The sequence below is a fragment of the Enhydra lutris genome, unplaced genomic scaffold (assembly GCF_002288905.1).
Source record: "Enhydra lutris kenyoni isolate GAN:26980312 unplaced genomic scaffold, ASM228890v2 scaffoldscaffold3, whole genome shotgun sequence".
Lineage (NCBI taxonomy): Eukaryota > Metazoa > Chordata > Mammalia > Carnivora > Mustelidae > Enhydra > Enhydra lutris.
In genome coordinates this window covers 29,358,181-29,379,199 of record NW_019154087.1, presented here as the reverse complement: position 1 = coordinate 29,379,199, position 21,019 = coordinate 29,358,181, and the positions used below count along the sequence as shown (strand labels likewise).

Here is a 21,019-nt window from a genome sequence, read left to right as displayed (position 1 = left end):
ACTGGGGATACAATGCCAAAGAGTTCCCTTCAAGAATTGCCTATTATTGATGTGGAATATACTTCACAAATAAGGGTAAAATGAGAGCCCATAGTCAACTCAGGACAGGTTGTCAATTTCACAGTGTCCTGTAGGCAATGGAAGGAATCTTGAATGCTTTATATTTTTAAATATATATGCATGGTGGACCTAAAACAAACAGAAGGAAAGATATAGAGACAAATGTTGCCACAGTCATAAATTTTGAAATTTTACTAGTATACTGAAGTGTTTCAAATCCTAGATTCAAGAGAGAAGAAAATGGGTGATGTACATTTATTAAGATATGAAGATCCTAATCTTGTATTAACGTTTTGTTTTAAAAATTTTCCCAATTGCACTTGGGGTTCACACTTAGTAGACTCTGGACTCCTTCCAGGAAGTGATTGACATCTCAGAAAAATAAAACCAATCTTAAAGTTGTTCTTTAAACTTAACGTGGTTTGCTCTCTTTCAGTTTTTCTGTCTGGCCATTTCACCCCAGATAAAACTACATATCTGCTTTGGTCTACAAGTGCAAATTGAACTGTAAGCCTATAAATATAATATTATATTAGGTTTGACAAACATTATTTTATTTGAGTAATACTAATTTAAATTGTGACATCAAAATAGTATTGACTTTATTTTTAGGACTTGTGTTTTTGAAGTTAATGTCCTTTAAGTTCTTAGAACTTTGGTATAGGTAGAATGAATTGAAGACAAAATATAAGAATTTTAAAACCACATTTGACTTGGGATAAGAAGAGTCTATTAATGAGATGCTTGGAAAACCTCATCAATACCAGAGTGTGAGAGCAAAGAAGACAACTTCACTGCATCCATACCCTTAAGTGAAAACCATTGGCTGGAACTGAGCAGAATGAATGTGAGAGATAAGGGCTGTTTTATAATTGCTTTGGAATTATTGATGTGAGATTCATTTTGTATATTTCATGAACTTAAATTTTTGGGAGAAAGCAATAAATGTGGGTATTATTTATATTAGGAACATAGATGTGTTTATAACAGATTGACAATTGATTTGAAAGAGAGGGTTTATGGAGTTAAATTGTGCAAGGCATGGGATTAAGCAGTTTTATTCCTTTGGAATTATGTAATTTGAATTACAGTATTGTTTTATCTAACGCACATAAGCAAAAGCTGCTTGTGTGGTCACTTTGTCTTTAGAAATAGAATACGGGATAAGTGACTTTTTTACAAAGTTAGCATTTACTAAAGCATATGCTAAAAATACTATTACTGTGGTCTGTTAAATTGGTTTTATGTTTAAGGAAAGACATTTTGTAGTCAAATTAACTGGAGATGCATAGATTGTAAAAAAGCTAAATGGATGTTTTTGTGATAGGATTATTAATATAAAAAGAAATGTTATTGTGCATTGTGGAACCCCAAGAGGGTAGTCTTTTTTTTTTTTTTTAAGATTTTATTTATTTATTTGACAGACAGAGATCACAAGTAGGCAGAGAGGCAGGCAGAGAGGGAGAGAGAAGGAAGCAGGCTCACCTCCAAGCAGAGAGCCCAACGTGGGGCTCGATCCCAGGACCCTGAGATCATGACCTGAGCCGAAGGCAGAGGCTTTAAACCACTGAGCTACCCTGGTGCCCCGAGGGTAGTCTTTTTTAAAGCAATTGTCCAAGGACCTCCATTTCCAAGGATCATTTTATGGCTCCATAGAAATTTTGTATCTATGGCAACATGGATACAACTTAATTAATGTCTTGATTCATTTAAGTGACTTCTGGGGGTAATATTAAAAAGCCAGTCATGGAAAGATTGTGAGAAGCCTAAGTACTTACTTATGCCAATGGGCTTAAAGAGATGCATCAAAGCAGTGGCAAGAACTGAAAAAAAATCCTTCTTAAAATTTTGTTCAGATTTTCTGATCTTTTTTAAAATTTTGTTCAGATTTTCCAATCTTTTTTTGGAGTGAAGAGTAATACATCGGAATGTTAATAAATTCAAATGTTAAGCACAGAAGCATAAAAGTGAAGGGGTGTAGGCCAATCACCTGAAAAACTCAAGGAGAATTCAGAACTGTGGCTCCTCCAACTCAGTTAATGGAACAAGGCTACAATGGAGTTCCAGAGATCCTGAAGAAAACAAAATGGTGATGGTGGAGGACAGTCTAGGTGAAATAGGACTATAGCTCTCACTGGGAGATACAAAGAGAAGGGAGTTTTATTTCTATGTGAATTTTGTATTTCCTTTTCCTTTTCCATATCATTTAGATAGTGGGTTAAGGTAGAATGAAAGGCCCCTTGAAATTGTGCATTTACCAATATTATCCCTTTTGCTAGACTGACTGGGACCTGGTTATAACCCCAGGGCAAAGGAGCCAGAGCAGACTACCAAGAGCTCCCTGACACTTTGGCCTTGGCTAACAGGGTGTCTAAATGTCTTCAGATCTATCCATTTTCTAACTCAGTTTATCAAGTCAAGTTCATATAGTAATTTGGGACTGATTCCAGGGCAGGTACAAAGTTTTACCTGTATTTACAGTGACTCTTTGCTTATATACCCCAGAAATCAAGTGGTTTGCAGTGGTTTGGTGACCTCAGAGGGATGTAGTGATTTGGAATTCTTTTTAAGTCCTTGTTCTTCCTTAGAGAGTTCATTAATAAGTAAATATTGACTTTCCACTTTAAAAAAAATCTATTTTAAGAGTGTTTCGGAGCCAGACCAAATACTGGTAGAGTTGTCTCCTTCATTTTCTTAGATCTACCAATTCTATTTGTCTACATGTTTTTACACATCAGTGAATAACTGGCCACAGTGCTTATGGGGATCTTAAAAGCTTTGGGAACATTTGAGCTGCCCCTTTTGAAAACTACAGTTCATGACAACCACCATGGGGTTACTCCCACGTCAGGTGGTGGGCAAAAAAGAATTGTTTGTTTGTTTTCTGGTTGTAGAATGCACATTACTTTTTAAAATTTTACTGTGAATGGCATTTAAATAACATAATAGTACCTTATTTAAGCAATTTTAAACTGCACTACTGAAGCCTTAAGGGCTCAAGTGTGGAAGCCTCAAAGACTATTGTTAGCAATAAGAGAGAGAAGTGGAGAGAAGTCCACCCTGCCCACATGCACACACCACCACCACATTGCTTCAAACAAGAAGTACTTACATATTCCATACATATATGTATTTTATATGGAAATGTATTTTCCAATTAAAAGAATTCAGGTCACAATTGTCTTACTTTATAAGGAGGGTCATAAAATGTTAACCTTGCCTATCCACACTAAAAGTAAGATGAAGAAGGCAGAGTAGGAAGAAATAATATTAGGTTTGAAATTGCAAATTGCTACTATGAATTACCATGAATTTTTTGCTTCTTTTGTTAAGTCACTTAGCCTCTCTGAAACCTAGTTTTTCCATCTTTAAATAATAATTTAAAAATAAACTTTAAAAATGATAACACATTTCTTAAAATAAGAGCCAAATGCACTATTATAAAAATAGTGCATAAAAATAGTACTTTGAAAAAAATTGCAAAGCATTTGCAAGTTATGCTTATTATGCTCTGCCTAACAGAGGCAAGGATATCTACAATATACTGTTGAATAGTCTCTATATCATTTTTTTAAATTTTATTTCTTTTCAGTGTTCCAGAATTCATTGTTTATGCACCACACCCACTGCTCCATGCAATATGTGCCCTCCATAATCATTTATTTTTAAAATTACATTAAATTAAATTTTAAAATTTTATGCTTAAGGGTGGTAACTTCTGGAAGGTAGTAAATACACTGAAGAGGAAAGAATTTTTTAAATGTAATAGGGAGAAATTTATAAACATGTAGAAATTTAAAAATAAACTTAATCACCAATGGTCCAAGGAATAAATAACAAGGGATATTAGGAAATACTTTGAGATGAACAAACATGGAAATGCCATCTACCAAAATTTATGGGATGTAACAAAAGCAGAACTGAGGGAAACTTGTGGGTGTAAACATCCAGTTTATAAGGGAAGAAAGATCTCATATTAATATTCCAGTGTGCCAACTTAAAAATTTAGTAAGAGAGAACTAACCCCAAAGCCAACAGAAAGAAAAGGAAATAATAAAGACTAGAAAGAAGAGAAATAAAATAGGTAAGAAGAAAGCAATAAAGAAATTAATAAAATAAAAAGTTACTTCTTTGACAAGATTGACAAAATTGACAAACCCTTAGACAGACAAAGAAAAAAGAGGGAGGACTCAAATTACTAAATCATGAATGAAAGTGAACACATTTTTATCATCCTTACAGAACTAAGAAGGGTTATAAGGCAATACAATGAATAACTGTATGTTAACAAATTATATAACCTATATGAAATGAGAAAATTCTCAGGAAATCACCAACTGTAGCCAAAATTGAGTCAAGAAGAAATAGAAAATCTGAATAGAACTATAATGAGCAAAGAGATTGACTTAGTAATCAGAGAAACACACACACACAATGAAAAATCCAGGACCAGATGGCTTCGCTGGTAAAATCTATCACACATTTAAAAAATAATTACGATCTATTCTTCATAAACTCTTCCAAAAATTAGTAAAGGAAGGAACTTCCTAATTTGTCCTAGGAGGCTAGTCTTACTCTGATACCAAAATTAGGCAAAAACATCACACACTTATTTCTCTTATGAATACAGACACAAACATTCTGAACAAAATAATACAGATCAAATCCAGAAACATATAAGAGCATTATATGCCATGACAAAGTAAGATTTATCTCAGAAATGCAAGGTTATTTCAACATATAGAAATCAATGTAATATGTCTTATTAATAAAATAAGGGATAAAAAACCACACAGCAATCTCAATATGCTGAGAAAAGGCATATGACAAAATCTAACACCTTTGCATGATAAAAACATTTAACAAACTAGTAACAGAAGAGGACTTTCTCAACCTGATAAAGGGCATGTTTGAAAAATGCACAATAGCATCATACTTTAATGGTGAGAGAATGAAAGCATTCCTTTATAATTAGGAGCAAAACAAGGAAATTTTCTCTTATCACTTCTATTCAGTGCTGTACTGGAGGTTCTAGCAAGAGCAAAATGGTAAGAAAATTTTAAAAAATCATCTAAAAAAATAAAAAACAGAAAGCATCTAGATTGGAAAAGGAGAAGTTAAACTATATATATTTGCAAATAAATCTTATATACAGAAAATCCAAAGGAACACACACACACATACAGATGCACACAACACACAAATACAAATTAGAACAAATAAATGGATTCAACAAGATGGCAAGGTACAATATCAATATATGAAGATAAATTATATTTCTATACAGTAGCAATGAACAATCCAAAAACAAAATTAAGAAAATGATTTCACTTACAGTAGCATGAAATGGATAAAATATTTGGAATAAATTGGACAAAAAATGCAAGTCTTCTACACTGAAAACTACAAACATTATAAAAAAAAGTTAAAGAAGACCTAAAATGAACAGGAAGCTGTCCTACATTCATGGATTGGAATATTTAAGATCATTAATATGGCAATACTCCCAACTTGATCTGCAGATGTGATGCCGTCCTTATCACAATCCCAGTTGTTATTTTGCAGAAATTGTCAAGTTGATCCTAAATTTCCTATGAAAACTCAAGTGAGCCAGGGTAGTGAAAAAATCTTGAAAAAGAAGAGAAAAGTTGGAGGACTCACATTTCCTGATTTTAAAACTTAATACAAATGGTAATGCAGAGTGTATGATTCTTGCATAAAAATAGATACAGAGATAAATGGAATATATCTGAGTCCAGGGGAAAAAAAAAAAAAGAACCTCATACATTTATGGCCACCTACACAATTTAAACAGGGAAAGAATAGTCTTTTCAACAAAAGGTGTTAGGACAACTAGATAATTATACACAGAAGAGTGAAACTGGACATCTAACTCACACTATAAACAAAAATTAAAGACTTACATAGAAAAGCTAATACTATAAAATTCTTAGAAGAGACCACTGGCATAAATCTTTGTGAACTTGAGGGCACATGCACACAAATGTTTATAGCAGCAATGTCCACAATAGCCAAACTATGGAAAGAATCTAGATGTCCATCAACAGATGAATGGATAAAGAAGATGTGGTATATATATACAATGGAATACTATGCAGCCATCAAAAGAAATGAAATCTTGCCATTTGTGATGATGTGGATGGAACTAGAGGGTATTATGCTTAGCGAAATAAGTCAATTGGAGAAAGACAACTATCATATGATCTCCCTGATATGAGGAAGTGGAGATGCAACGTGGGAGGTTTGGGGGGTAGGAAAAGAATAAATGAAACAAGATGGGATTGGGGGGGAGACAAACCATAAGAGACTCTTAATCTCACAGAACAAACTGAGGGTTGCTGGGGGAAGGGGGGTCGGGAGAGAGTGGTGGGGTTATGGACATTGTGGGGGTGTATGCTGTGGTGAGTGCTGTGAAGTGTGTAAACCTGGCGATTCACAGACCTGTACCCTTGGGGCTAAAAATACATTATATGTTTACAAAAAAAAATTAAAAATTAAAAAATATCTTTGCGACCTTGAGTTGACCATGGTTTCTTAGATTTTACCCCACTGACTGAAGGAAACCAGAATGTTACCCTGAAATATCTTTGACATAAAAATTATTTTGACTGCAGCCAATTGAGAGGCAGCCAATGCAGGAAAAGCTTTTCTGCTTAAGGGCAGGATATAAATTCTCCTTTTACTGGAGACAGAGTCTTACCAGCCCAGAGAAGAAACTAGCGGACTCCGCAAACAAAAGTTACTCCATTAGTTTTCCTTCCAGATATTTTCCTTCAATTTGTTTCCTGCCCTTGGAAGCCTAAATTACTTTCTTTTGTCCAGTCATTTTTCTACAAACTTACTGTCCTTTGTTCTAGATGTTATATAAGCTAAAATTCTAAACCACTGCTTTGAGTTACTCTTTGTTTTAGGTTTCTCATGTGCTGTGCACTGCCCATGTTAATAAGCTGTTTTTTGTTAATCTGTCTTCTTGTTAGTGTCCCAGATGAAAACCTAAAATGAGTAGAGGTAAAGTTTTGCCTTCTCTACATGAAAGAAAAAAATATAGATATTTTTTGCTTCATCAGAATTAGAGATTATAGTGTTTCAAAAGTTACCATCAAGAAAATGGGAAGACAATCTACAGAATGGGAGAAAATATTTGCAAAATATCTGTCCAATAAGGCCCTTGGCTCCAAAATATATTTAAAAAAATACTTACAACCCAATGATAAAAGACAACCCAATTTTTAAAAAGATGGAAAGAATTAAATAGACAGTTTTCCAAAGAAGATATACAATTGTCAGCAAGTACATGAAAAGATGCTTGGTAGCATTCGTCATTAGGGAAATGTAAGTCAAAACCACAATGATACCACTTCATGCCCACTAGAATGGCTATGATGAAAAAGATAGATAGCAACAAGTAGGGATTGGAAAGTGGACAACTAATATCCTCTGACTTTTCTGGTGGGAATGTAAACAGTGCAGCTGCTTGGGAAATCAGTTCCTCAAAAAGTTAAACATAGGGTTACCATGTGCCTCAGCAATTCCACGTTAAGATACATATCACAAAAGAAAGAAGGGACAAGGCCACATAAAAACTTGTATAAGAATCTTCATAGCAACATTTTTTGTAACAGCTGAAAAGTAGAAACAACTAAAATGTCCATCAACTAAAAAAAATAAACAAAATGTGGTACATCCAAACCATGAAATACTACTCACTCATAAAAATAAATGAACTACAGATAAATGCTAGAGCGTGGATGAACCTAAGAACATTCTGCTATGTGAAAGTCGGATACAAAAGATCATATACAATATGATCCTATTTATGTGGTTTTTTTACATGAAATTTCTAAAATAGGTAGAGGGACAGAGAGTAGGTTAGTGGTCCCTGGAAGTGGGGAAAGGAGTAAATGGGAAGTGATTAGTAACAGATACAGGGTTTCTTTTTGGAGTGATGAAAATGTTCCAGAATTAGATAGTGTGATGGTTGCATAATTTTGTTGATATACTGAAAATCACTGCCTTGTCCACTCCTGAAGAGTGATTATGATGGCATATGAATTACATACATGAAAGAAAAATGACTGCAAATGATCATTACTCACCTTCACTTTTAAGTGTTGCCGTTAACGAAGAATGTGTTGGCTGCAAAGATGTACTTGAGAGTTTCTTACTGGTTGTTCCTAGTTTGATAAGATAGATGACATTATTATTAATCACAATTTCATCTCACCTGCCAAAGAATAAATGTCAGTCAAATCTGGAGGTAAACTAGAATCTCTCTACAGTGGTACTGTCAGCTTTTGTCGATCTTTAATTTTTTCATTTCCTATCTCCTTTTGTGCAAAGTAAGGAACATAGGTACTGAATGCTTGGGTGACCCAAGGAAAACACACACACACACACACACACACACTCACACACACACACACATACACACACATATTTTTTTTCTACAATAGGCCCCCAAAGCAAATTTTCACTGCAAATTGTTACTTGGGTATCTTTAAACATGCGAAAGACATATATTGCAAAAACACATGATTTAAAATTGTTATTTTTCCCAAGAGAAAAATAACCTGGCCAATAGGACCTTTTCCCCCCAGAATTAAATTTCATTTTGTTGATTTGATTATGACCCTGCAACTTCCAAAATTACATAAATTATAAAGGAACTTGCAAATTCTTGTAATTAGATAATTTGTTCATTTATGAAACATCCACTGAGTTCCCAGTCTGTGCAAGACCCTTTTCTAGACTCTTGAAGGCAGTGTCAAACTCTTGGTCATTTTTTAAATCTGAGTAGTATCGAGGCATTCTTGGCATACGGTAGGCATGTAGTAAATGTTTTCCATAAGCAGGGACTCATGTAGATCATGGGAACCAAGAAAAGACAAAGATTTGTTTTATGTAGTGAATACAACTTACAAATATGATAGCCATACTAGTCAACATTCCCTTCTTAAAATACTTTAGGATATCCTTTTGTGATTAGGGCATAGGTTCTATTTTTATTGTGTGACATAGATAAAATCCTGGTTCTTAAAGGTATGCATGCTGTATTGGGGGAGAAACAATTTGGCTCTGCACAGTTTAATGCTTTAAAACTCATCCAGAAAAAATTTTTCAAAGGTAATCTGGCTGGATCTGTCTAAGAGAAGAAACTAAGGAATCACAAGGAAGTTAAGATCTTTGAAGGGTCACTGGGGACAATTGCCTCCAAGTGGATGGTGGAGGTGTTCTCTTCTGCTCCTCTCTCCTCACTTTTTATTAGAGGAGATAGGTTATTATAGAAATGGAAAGTGGCTGTAACATGCAGATACTGGGAATTATAATATATGGAGAGTGCTGAAGCACTTAAGACATTCTCACAGTCTTCTCTACCCAATATGGGGTTATATTTTAAAAGAAGAAACCAACAAAGGACACATTATTCCTAAAAGCTAGGTTTGAGATTTTTGCATTGCCCAATCACAGGGATGCCACCTTTCTTTCTTTCTTTCTTTCTTTCTTTCTTTCTTTCTTTCTTTCTTTCTTTCTCTCTTTCTCTCTTTCCTCTTTCTCTCTTTCTCTCTTTCTTTCTTTCTTTAGAGAAAGAGAGAGTGGGAGCACACAAGCTGGGGGAAAGGCAGAGGGAAAGGGAGAGAGAGAATTCCAATCCCATTCTCCATGCTCAGTGCAGAGCTCAACATTGGCTCAATAATTGAGCATGACCCTGAGATCATGACCTGAGCCCAAATCAAGAGTTAGATGCTTAACTGGTTGATCCACCCAGGTGTTCCCAGAATGCCATCTTAAGGTGAAGATGTAATGATATGAATCAACTGTCCTTTCCAGCCAGATGTGGTGAATTTTTTTCATTTCAGCACTATTCTTGGCATTCTTGGTACCAAGAACAGGCTAAATTGAATTTTTATAATTACCTTGTTTCATATGTTTCACTGGGATATGTCTCCTATTTCACTTGAAATTTCAAGAATAGGAATGATTACAGGAAATAATCAGGATACATATAACAATAATCATGAATATAAATAGAAAAAGTATAAAGTGGGTGCAGTTCTTGAGTTTCTAAAGCCCTTGACCCTTTCCTTTTATAGCTACCCTGACTTCATGTTTGACAGAGGAAAGATAAGTAACAAATTTGAGCTTTGGCCCAAGCATTCAGCCCAAATCTATATGGCTTCAACATCAGTCTTGGTCTTTGGAAAACTGAAGAGCTGAATGGCTATCCATTTCTGGAGTTCCTGAACTTGTGTGTGAACAGTGATCCTATAATCATGACCATGATCATTGTATCTAATCAATGTTACTCTATCTATAACAGAAACAGAACACAATTATTTTAGATTTATATTTAATGTATGAATATTCACTTTCCAATATGGATAAGCATTCTACATGTAACTTACAATAAAATTCTTATGTGCTAAATATGTTGAAATTCTGAGGTATAAATGTATCCTTATTAGTGCAAGATAAAGTGTCATACTAATTAACGAGGATTGTGATTTCTGTTAATTTTATGTGCAAAGTTCTTAAAAAATTAAGAACTTATTCTAGTTAATAAAAGAAATAGATTGAATTTAATATGAACAATAAGAGAATACTATAGCCTTATGTATTTAGGGATATTATATAATCTTGTTTATAAAAGATTATAGATGTTTATGGATGTTTATAAAAGATTAAGATATTTATAGAAGATTAAGTCATTAAAATATCATAATTGTACTCTGTTAAATTTTTAGTAAACTATCATCCATAACATTTTCCAAAATAATCTTTTGGACCTTTGTTTAGTTCCATTTAGGACATCAGGGTTTCAAGAAATTGCCTAATTTATAAACATTTTATATCTTATGAGTATAAACTAAAAGCAAAAAGCCAACTTTATAATTTCAAAACTCCATGAAAAGGAAAACCCCAAAAATATTGTGCAAAGATACCCCAGGTAAGTCATTTTCAATTCAAACTTACTAAGGTATATAAAGACAGTGAAAAAAAGAAGAAAGATACAGAGAAAATGTGGTACCCAAACCTATTTTCTCACTAATATGAGAAAATTTACAAGACTGTCTTTTAAAAGTCCCTTCTTTGCAGTTTTATTTTAGTTTCCAGAGACGAAGTCCATTGTAAACATCACCATGACTGGCACCCTATATGGAAGAGATGGCCAAAAACACTGGGCTCCTCTATTGACCTCAGCAGACACTGAATATCTATTTAGTATCAGAAATGCGAAATATCAGGGCTGACAAATTAATTCAGCTAATTCAAAAAAGTTTGATTATTAAAAGGCTTAAAAATCAAGCTGAATAATAATTATGTTTTAAGAATGATATTTCAGGTTATTTTTCTCTCTGAGAAGTTTATCTCACGGGGCACCGGAGTGGCTCCATTGGTTAGGCATCTCCTTCAGCTCAGGTCATGATCCCAGAGTCCTTCGTTGGGCTCTCTACTCATTGGGGTGTTTGCTTCTCCCTCTCCTTCTGCCTCCTGTTCTGTCTGCTTGTTTTTTTTTTGTTTGTTTGTTTGTTTTTTTTTTTGCTCTCTCTCTCTGTCAAATAAGTAAAATCTTTAAAAATAAAATAAAATAAAATATTAAAAAAAAAAGAAATTAATCTCATGATGATGTCATTCAGCATCTGCCAAGTGTTGATATTAACTCTGGCCACTTGGCCTTTGAACAAAATGGGCAGAGCACTTGGTATGTAGCCAGGAAGAGATCAGGTCCCTTCTCTCTTACTGGGTAAACCTCTGAATGTGAAACCTACTCCAAGCAAAGCTGTCAGTCACCTCTGCCACTGTTGCTACATTGCTACAAGAAGAGTTCTCATCTCAGTAGCACATTTTCCACTTTTCTGATGATGGAATTTCTGCCATTGTTGAGAGAAAGGAAATTTACCTGCTTTAGATAGACATAAGCACTATTAAATCAAGTATCTTTTGACTTTAAAATAAGAAGATCTGGTTGGAAAGCCTTAAAAGAAAAATAAAGATGTTTTCCATGTTTTTTGTTGTTGTTGTTTTGTTTTTGTTTTTGTTTTTTGGTTTTTTTTGCAAATACTTTTATTTTGTCTAATGACCATGATGTCTGGGACACCAGTGTGGCTCAGTCAGTTAAGCCTCCAACTCGTGATTTTGGCTCAGGTCATGATTTCAAGGTCATGAGATCTAGCCCTGCATAGAGTTCAGTAGGGAGTCTGCTGGAGTTTCTCTCCCTCTCCTTCTGCCTCTCCTGCTGCCCTCTCTTTCTCTCAAATAAGTAAATAAATATTTTTTAAAAATCACTTGACAACCAAATAAAAATGGAGAAAGAGAAAAAGGAAAAGGAAGGAAGGAAGGGAACAAGGGAGGGAAGGAGGAGAAAGAAAACGAAAAAGCAAATATGGTAAAATTTTGATAATTATTAATTCTGGGAGATGGGCATATGGGGATTAATTATAGTGCTCTATTGTGGGTACATCTGGACATTTTTGTAATAAAAAGTAAAGCTTCACTGGCCTATTACAATTTGTATAATTGAATGTGAGAAATTTAAAACTCATCTGGGAGAACTTTTGAAGAACACAGACTGGAGATTAGTTTTTGTTAACTGGTTTATATAAGACAGTGAAGTGCCCAGAAAAGAAATTTAGAAGAAGCTATGCGTGTGTGTGTGTGTATGTTCTCCGATTTCAAGTGTTTTCCAAAGCGACTTGTTTCAGATAAGGGGCTTCAGTGACCCACTTTAGGAGCCACCAGTGGTAAAGTTGTTGGGGTTATCTCCTCAGTTTATATGAGTAGGTAGAGAGTTTCCCTTCCAAGCTGGGAAGGTAAGATGAATTCCCAGTATCAGAAATGGCAATTCTGCCTGAATTCCTTCTCTGAAGCTTCCGTCTCTCCCTGCCATGGTCACATAACATAACAGTTAGGGGTCTATGTTAATTTGACATTGTTATTCACCACAGGTCACTATGGTCAGGGCTAGTAATCATCTCACTGAGAAAGCATAAGTTCCAAGGATTAATGTAGAAATTGCAAAACTTCAACCCTTTGAGTCAGCATGCAATATCAGTACCTACCTTCTCTTTATTGGTCCTTTTGGGGTGATGTTTTTTATTACAAAAGTAACATGCTTTTACCAAATTAATGCAATTTTATGCCAAGAACACCACTGGCAACTCACAGAGAGAGTGAAAGAAAGAGAGAGAGAGAGAGAGGAGAGCAGCAAATGCTTATACTTGGTAAAAGTATGAGCATGCCTCTCTGCTTAAACCCTGAAAACATAAGGTTGAAACAATTTTTAAAAATAAAGGGCAGACAATCTCCCCTTTGCTATCCTGCCTGCTTGCTCCCTTACAGTGCATTCAGTAAACTTCTATCTCATAAAATAAAATAAAATAAAATAAAATAAAATAAAGAAAATATACAGTGCAGGAGTTGGCTGGAGGCTCCATGGTCCTTGACTTTTTTTTTTGACTGTGTCATTTGAAATTTCCCTTGGTTGGTGATAGTGGTCCTACCACATTCGGGGAACAAAATCCCTTGTGTGGCCCTCTTTGTGTAAAGCTTTCTCCAGTTTGGTACAGGAATTCTAGGAGAATTGGTTTGGTTTCATCTTAGAATTGCACATTTAGGAAATAACAGACTATATTCATCAGACTCTTTTTCTTTGAGGGTCATCACCCCAGTTAAGTCTCATGAACCAGACCTCATCAGTCCTCAACATTTTATTTGAACTTGGTCTTAGAATGAAAATTAAACGGGGAGTAAGTGGAGAGGAGAGGAAAAGAGCAGGAGGAATTCCAGCTATCTCCTCATTAGGGCATATGATTTTCAGGTCTTCTTGTGACTTTAGCATTCTAACCAGAGTTCTTGCGCATAAGCAATAAATAAGCAATTCTATATTTCTCTCTTTATTGATTATAGAACCTGAATGATATGCCTCATTTTATGTGTGTTGCAGGATGGACAAGGCATTATGCATTGGATTGATAACCTCTTGGGTTTTTAATTAAATAACCCCAATGGCTCATTTTACTTTTCATGAATGGTAAAAATACCTAGAACCATAAAACATGATGCTGTTGCCACTCCGTTCAGTAACAATAATGATGACATTGCTACGGAACCTTACAAATTAGTTCTATTATCAGCCCAATATAACTAACAAGATCCGTGTGTTATTAATATGGTTTCACCCTGTTAATGGTGGTATTTAAGTGGACAATTGGAATATTTAGAAACATATTTTTATGACTAAGGAAATGGGGATTTTTTTTTATTCTCTAAAAATAAACTTTGTGTATGTAACATTCACAATAGGATTATTCTCAAACAGGAGATGATCCAGAGGGATATCATCAAAGAAGCCTACTGTGATCTCAGGGTTCTGTATTCAAACCAAAATAACACATAAGTTTCAAAATAGTGAAAAAGCACAGACCTTCATAACAATAGATGTAAGATCTCAAATTATTTTTCAGTGATTAGATTATATAGATGCTACTAATTTTATCTGTTAAAGTTAGAGTAAATTTCACTAAGAGTTAATCCTACCTATAGACATTTCACTTGTTGATTCCGTAACAGTATTTGACATTGTGGTTGTTGTTAGTACAGATGCAGTTGCTGAAGGAACCGCTGTTGATGTTAATCCTTGAGGGGCTGTATTTCCAACATCTGCAAAAGGGAAACTGTTAAAGTAGCTGCTTTAAAGTTTACATTTATTTTGCCAAATACAGACTAGTACATTTAAGCAAAGCCAACTGTATGTGTGTTCCTGCTAAGCCAGTAAGTAAGGCATGGATTTGAAATTAATTTTCTAATTGTAATGAATTGAGCCTTCGGTTCGCTATTCATTCACGAACTCTATCTGCTTCTCAGCAACAGCATGAATTTTCAAGATAGCCATCAGGAACAGTCCATAGCTCTGAAACAAAATTATAGCTGACAAAACTAGTGAGAAATACAAGTACAAATTTGAAATTTAACAATATTTTTAAGCCAACCTAACAAACATTGTCAGATGAAATAATTAAATGGACGTTCTCTGGACTGTGGATGTTTTACTAAATATTTTCATAGCACATTGAAATTATTAAGCAGTAAAATTTCAGTATTAGTACATCTCTTCCTGATATAAAGCATTTCTCCCTCCTTTCTCTCTCTACATATATGCCAAAGGAAGACAATAAATCTTGTTTTTTAATTTTTTTAAGAAATTCAATAAATTTTAAAGAAATTCAACATTGCAACATGCCTAAATTTTTGGCAATGGAACCACCATAAATATGCATTTTCAAATAATTGAGTTCTCTAAATTGTAACAATCAAAGGCACCAAAATGAAGGTGATACATTGTTTTGTTGTTATATGTTTATTTTTGATAATACTTCTTTGACAATAGAAAGTATTTAATAATAACTCTTAAAACTCATCTTAAAATACTATTGTTTTTTCAAAGTGAAGTATATAGGACTTAATTCTCAATGATTTATGGAAATGCTTGTTTTACACAATATTACTGAATTTATTAGCTTTTATAGAATCCTTTTAATTCTGTGTTTGTTGGTCCTGTCTCTATATACTCACTGTTGTATTGAAGATCAGAAAATAACAAACAAACGTGTATGAAGGACTTGGACAATGTATTCATGCCCATGGAAGGCATTGTGTTCATGTTGTTACTTCGTCCGTAGAGAATATATATAGTATAGCACGTTAGTTAAGAGGATGGACTTTGAGCGACAAAGACTTGTGTCTTGATCCCAGTCAAACTGGATATGTCATTAGCGTAAATACATGTCATTAGTATAACTTTTCAAATTTAAAATTTTATCCAACATTTTCCTGTTTGAGTATGGAAAAAAATATTCTTGCACATCAGGGAAAAGCAATATTTCAGATGTGAGGAGACAGAGCACACTTCCTGTTTCATTTTATAGACTTGTGGAGCTTGGACGTGCTAGCACTTAGCACTGACTTTGATTATAGGCAGTATAGGGAAATGGGTTGATGTATTCAACACATATGGATGTGTTCAGCACATTCAGGAATGACAGAGTGGCTTTTCACAGGCTTTACAGAAATCAAGTCAAAAGCTTTTTTCACCTCTGGATACACTTCACACCCTTGTTCTCACCACTACCCCCCGAATCCCAACAGGGAGAAGGAACACAGCAAGCATGCATGATGTTATCGTTTCTGTATTAGTCATTTTTTTCTCGCTATCCTTCTTTTCATCCTAGAGTTTGTGATGTAACACTGACTTCTCAGTTTAAACTGAAGTTGAAGAAAGTTATTCCAAGAAGCACACACCACTTTGACTGGAAAAATCACCTATAAATAACTTAAATGATCCCTATCTGCTGACTTGTTATATAGTAACAACCTCAATTTCTGGGTCTAATCAATATCTTCAAAGACTTTTTTTCTTATTTCTTTCTTCCTTTTGTCCCTTCTGCCCTTCCTTTTTTCCTTTTTCTCTTCCACAAACACTTACTGGGCAACTAATGTGAAAGGCATGATTAGATAGTGAAAGACTCTATATTGAACTACATGGTGTCACCTGTGAGTATCTCTCATTCTGGTAAGGAAAACAATGCCTATACACAATAAATAACAAAGTTATTCTGTGTGGGGCAGGTGGATCACTGTTTTTCAAACTGCAGTTTATGGTACAGGTAAAGAGTAATTAATATCTAGTTAGTAGACTGCAGTCAGAACTTTGGCCAAATGAAAGAGAAAAGAAACATTAGAGGGATACTGCAAATAATGAGGGTAAATATTATTTCATGAAGTTCACACGCACATGTATGTGTTTATGTGTATTTGAGTAAAACATGCATCCATGCAAAATATGTTTCCTATTGTGATTCTGGCTAAAAAATTTTACTGGATAAAAAATTGGGCAAGAGTTTACAAGATAAAGGATGACCACCCTGCTGGCATGAACAAAGACTCCTTTCTGAAGAGTGGACTTAGGAGCTAGAGTTTGAAGAGTAGGTAGCATGTCCACATGGCTAGAGGAAGAGGCATGGTCAAAGGTCTGGAGGGGAAGTGAGAGGTAATTGAGAGAATTGAAAACAGTGGTGTTTGGCTGGATTGCTCTAAGCTATGAAAGTACATAGAAGGCCTTGTCTGGCACAATACTGGAGGCTAGATGTTAAAGGACCTTGAACACCAAACCAGGGACTTGGGACTTTATTAACAAGTCAGTGGAGAGCCCTGGAGAGTGACCAAATAGAAATTCTACTGTAGGAAAAACGATGGGGGAGCAGGTGCAGCGGAGAATGAGAGGACACCAGCTAAACTGAACAGCTAGTCCCCATTTTTATGTTTATCGATGTCTCTGACCTCTTGAAGTCTTCACATGAGATCAGTGAGTTCACATCTATAAAGTGATTTGTGGCCAACTACAAGTAGGCACATTTTTAATTAAAAAAATTTTTTTAGGGATGTCCGGGTGTCTCAGTTTTGTTAAGCATCTGCCTTAGTATCAGGTCATGATCCCAGGCTCCTGGGACTGAGCCCTGCATCGGGCTCCTGCTCAGCAGGAAGCCTGCTTCTCGCTCTCCCACTCCCCCTGCTTCTTTTCCTTCTCTTGCTGGGTCTCTCTCTGTCAAGTAAGTAAACAAAATCTAAAAAAAAATTTTTTTAATTTAAAAATTTAAAAATTAAAAAAAAATTTTAATGATTTTACGTACGTATTTGAGAGAGAGAGAAAATGTGAGCAAGGGGGAGGAGCAGAGGAAAAAAGAGAAACAGACTCCCCAGGGAGCAGGGAGCGCAATGCAGGGCTCAATCTTAGGACCCTGAGATCATGATGTGAGCCAAAGGCAGACGGTTAATCAACTGAGCCACCCAGGTGAAGCAGGCACCTTTTTAATGGCTGGTGAGGTAAGATTGAGATGTACTGCAAAGCTTGTCCTCTCCAGACTGCTACACATTTTGTCACTGATTTCTCTGAGTAAAATCTTAATCTAGTAGTGCTCATTAATGTCTCCATTAATAGTTCTTCAGATTGTCCATCAGAGAGAATGCCCTCCTTCGGCAAGGACTGACAAACCACCCCTGAAAACACTGAGTGTCAGTGTGTGCCAGGTCCATGTAAACATTTTCTGTGAATTAGCTCCTTTAATTCTAAGAAGAACCATGATGCCCATACTCATATCATTCATCATTGTACAGATGAAGACACTGGGGCTCAAAAAAGATAAAGCAACTTGCCCGCATTATGCAGTGGGAAGTAACACAGCTGGAATTTTAATCCAGGCCCCTTGGAATCCAGAGAAGATACTCTTAACCACCACAGATTTTGCTATGGGAAGTTGGTTCCATGCAAAGCCACATCCTGCTGCTCTGCCTGTTCTCTGCCTTTGATGGAGTATGATATTAAAGGGGTAGAAGTGACTAGATACACTGATGTTTTGCCCTCATGTACCTAGGATGAGGAAACGGACAAAATACCTCACTGTTTTTTTTCTTGAAACATACTATCATTTTGTCATATACATTACATATATACACATAAACATCCATAAAATGTATAGACTTAAATCTCTGAAGGCAATTTCCAATCTATTACAGCTATCTATGTTTGAAAAATAAAAATAAGAGATTTACTCAGTTGGGAAATTCTAGAAATAGAAACATTCTCTTACTCTACAGTGGGAAAGAATTATTCTAACTACTGCTGTTGAAGGTTTTATTGACTGTGATGCACGTAATCATCGGTTATGTTTTTATAGCATTTTCTATAAATTTCTTTTAGGTCTGATTTGATCTCTTAATAAACTATTGAGGAAAATGGCTTATTTTGAAATATTTTCTCATTACAAGACATAATGAGGTAGCATTCCACTTTCCTTTATCTCCGAAGTAATTAGAGATAAATTTAACAAGGAGACCTGTGTTTCACATCTTCGTTTATGCCCAGCCAGATAGTGCTGCTCTTAGGATGTTGTAAGAGAAACAGATGGCATTTTGTCCTGATTCCACCCTATACCCAGACACCAGCTGAGAGAGCACAAGAGAGACTATGACACTTAGTTAGTTTCCTATGCTTCGAAAGGATGAAGCAAGATTGAGATTAAAAAAAAAAAAAAACTATTTTAATTACAGAAATCACGAGAACTTTGAAAATTCAGCATATGGCTGAAAAACCAACTATCATATTTTTTCCTCTTTTCAAATGATTAGGTCATCTACTCCAATCTTCTTGAGATGCTTCGTAATTACATTTCTAAGTAACTCCCAAGTGGTCTCTAGAAGTTAGAGTTTCATCCATCCTCATAATGAGAAGCTAGCTCTCCAATTATCTTTTCCCCTACCAAGTCTACATTTAAAGTCCCCTAGAAAAACACTACTAGAGAGAATAGGTCTTGGTTTCTCTAGATCAACACGAATACTGAATGACAGTAACTTAGAATTATTAAACTTGAGACCCAAAAAGAACTGTAAAAAACATCCCACTGTAACAGAATCCCCAAATTTTATAGCTTAGAAAATGTATGAGTTTAAGTTAGTTTCAAAAGATCATAATACAAAGGACTAAAAAAGGTGCTTTAATTCCTAAATGAATACTCTGTATTATGTAATATAGAAAAATCTTTTTTTTTTCCCCCAATTCTGTTTGGGTATGTGGAATACACTTCTGACAGAAACAATGCTTAAGTTTCCCTTTGAACTATAGGAATAAATATTTACTTTGTGAGTTTTAAACATAAACAAAATCTTAGAAGAAATTTTAAGCTCTTTAAGGAAATAAAGGAGTGATTTCTTTAGAAATATACAGAGTATATAGAAAATGTTAATTACTAAATGGTCTTATAAACCTCAAAGTACCATTAGTAGGTAAAAATTTCATAACCTAGATGAACTAATCTGTGGAATTAAAGACAAAGTAAGTAATTTTGCATTTAAATATCTTATTTTTTTTAATTTTATTTTTTTTCAGTGTTCCAAAATTCATTTTTTATGTAGTGCTCCATGCAATATGTGCCCTCCATAATACCCACCACCAGGATCACCCCTCCACCTACCCCAAAACCCTCAGTTTGTTTCTCAGAGTCCACAGTCTCTCATGGTTTGTCTACCCCTCCGATTTCCCCCAAGTTACTTCTCTTCTCCATCTCTCAATGTCTTCCATGTTATTCCTTATGCTCCAAAAGTAAGTGAAACCATGTGATACTTGACTCTCTCTGCTTGACTTATTTCACTCACGATAATCTCTTCCAGTCCCATCCGTGTTGATATAAATGTTGGGTATTCATCCTTTCTGATGGAGGCATAATATTGCATTGTATATACGGACCATATCTTCTTTATCCATTCATCTATTGAAGGACATCTTGGTTCTTTCCACAGTTTGGTGACTGTGGCCATTGCTGCTATGAACATTGGATTACAGATGGACCTTCTTTTCACTACATCTGTATCTTTGGGGTAAATACTTAGTAGTGCAATAGCATGGTCATAAGGTAGATCTATTTTTAATTTCTTAAGGAATCTCCACACTGTTTTCCAAAGTGGCTACACCAACTTGCATTCCCACCAACAGTGTAAGAGGGTTCCCCTTTCTCCACATCCTCTCCAACACTTGTTGTTTACTGTCTTGTTAATTTTGGCCATTCTAACTGGTGTAAGGTGGTATCTCCATGTGGTTTTGATTTGAATCTCCCTGATGGCTAGTGATGATGAACATTTTTTCATGTGTCTGTTAGCCATTTGTATGTCTTCATTAGAGAAGTGTCTGTTCATGTCTTCTGCACATTTTTTTGACGTGATTATCTGTTTTGTGTGTGCTGAGTTTGAGGAGTTCTTTATAGACCTTTGACATCAGCCTTTTGTCTGTACTGTCATTTGCAAATATCTTCTCGCATTCCGTGGGTTGCCTCTTTGTTTTGTTGACTGTTTCCTTTGCTGTGCAGAAGCTTTTGATCTTGATTCATTTTCACTT

At 35.1% G+C, this 21,019-nt stretch overlaps 1 protein-coding gene across 2 annotated transcripts in view; it reads right to left on the bottom strand.

The window, feature by feature from the left end:
• LOC111156460 (endomucin) overlaps positions 1-21,019 on the bottom strand; it is a 110,281-nt gene that overhangs the window by 58,749 nt on the left and 30,513 nt on the right. The window contains exons 2-3 of one of the 2 annotated variants that reach the window (XM_022517379.1): positions 14,617-14,739; positions 8,178-8,255 (exon numbers count right to left, since the gene is read on the bottom strand). In XM_022517379.1, coding sequence (XP_022373087.1) covers positions 8,178-8,255; positions 14,617-14,739 — 201 coding nt within the window. Of the gene's footprint in view, positions 1-8,177; positions 8,256-14,616; positions 14,740-21,019 lie in introns of those variants that run through there. The other variant, XM_022517388.1, reaches the window with a different exon arrangement.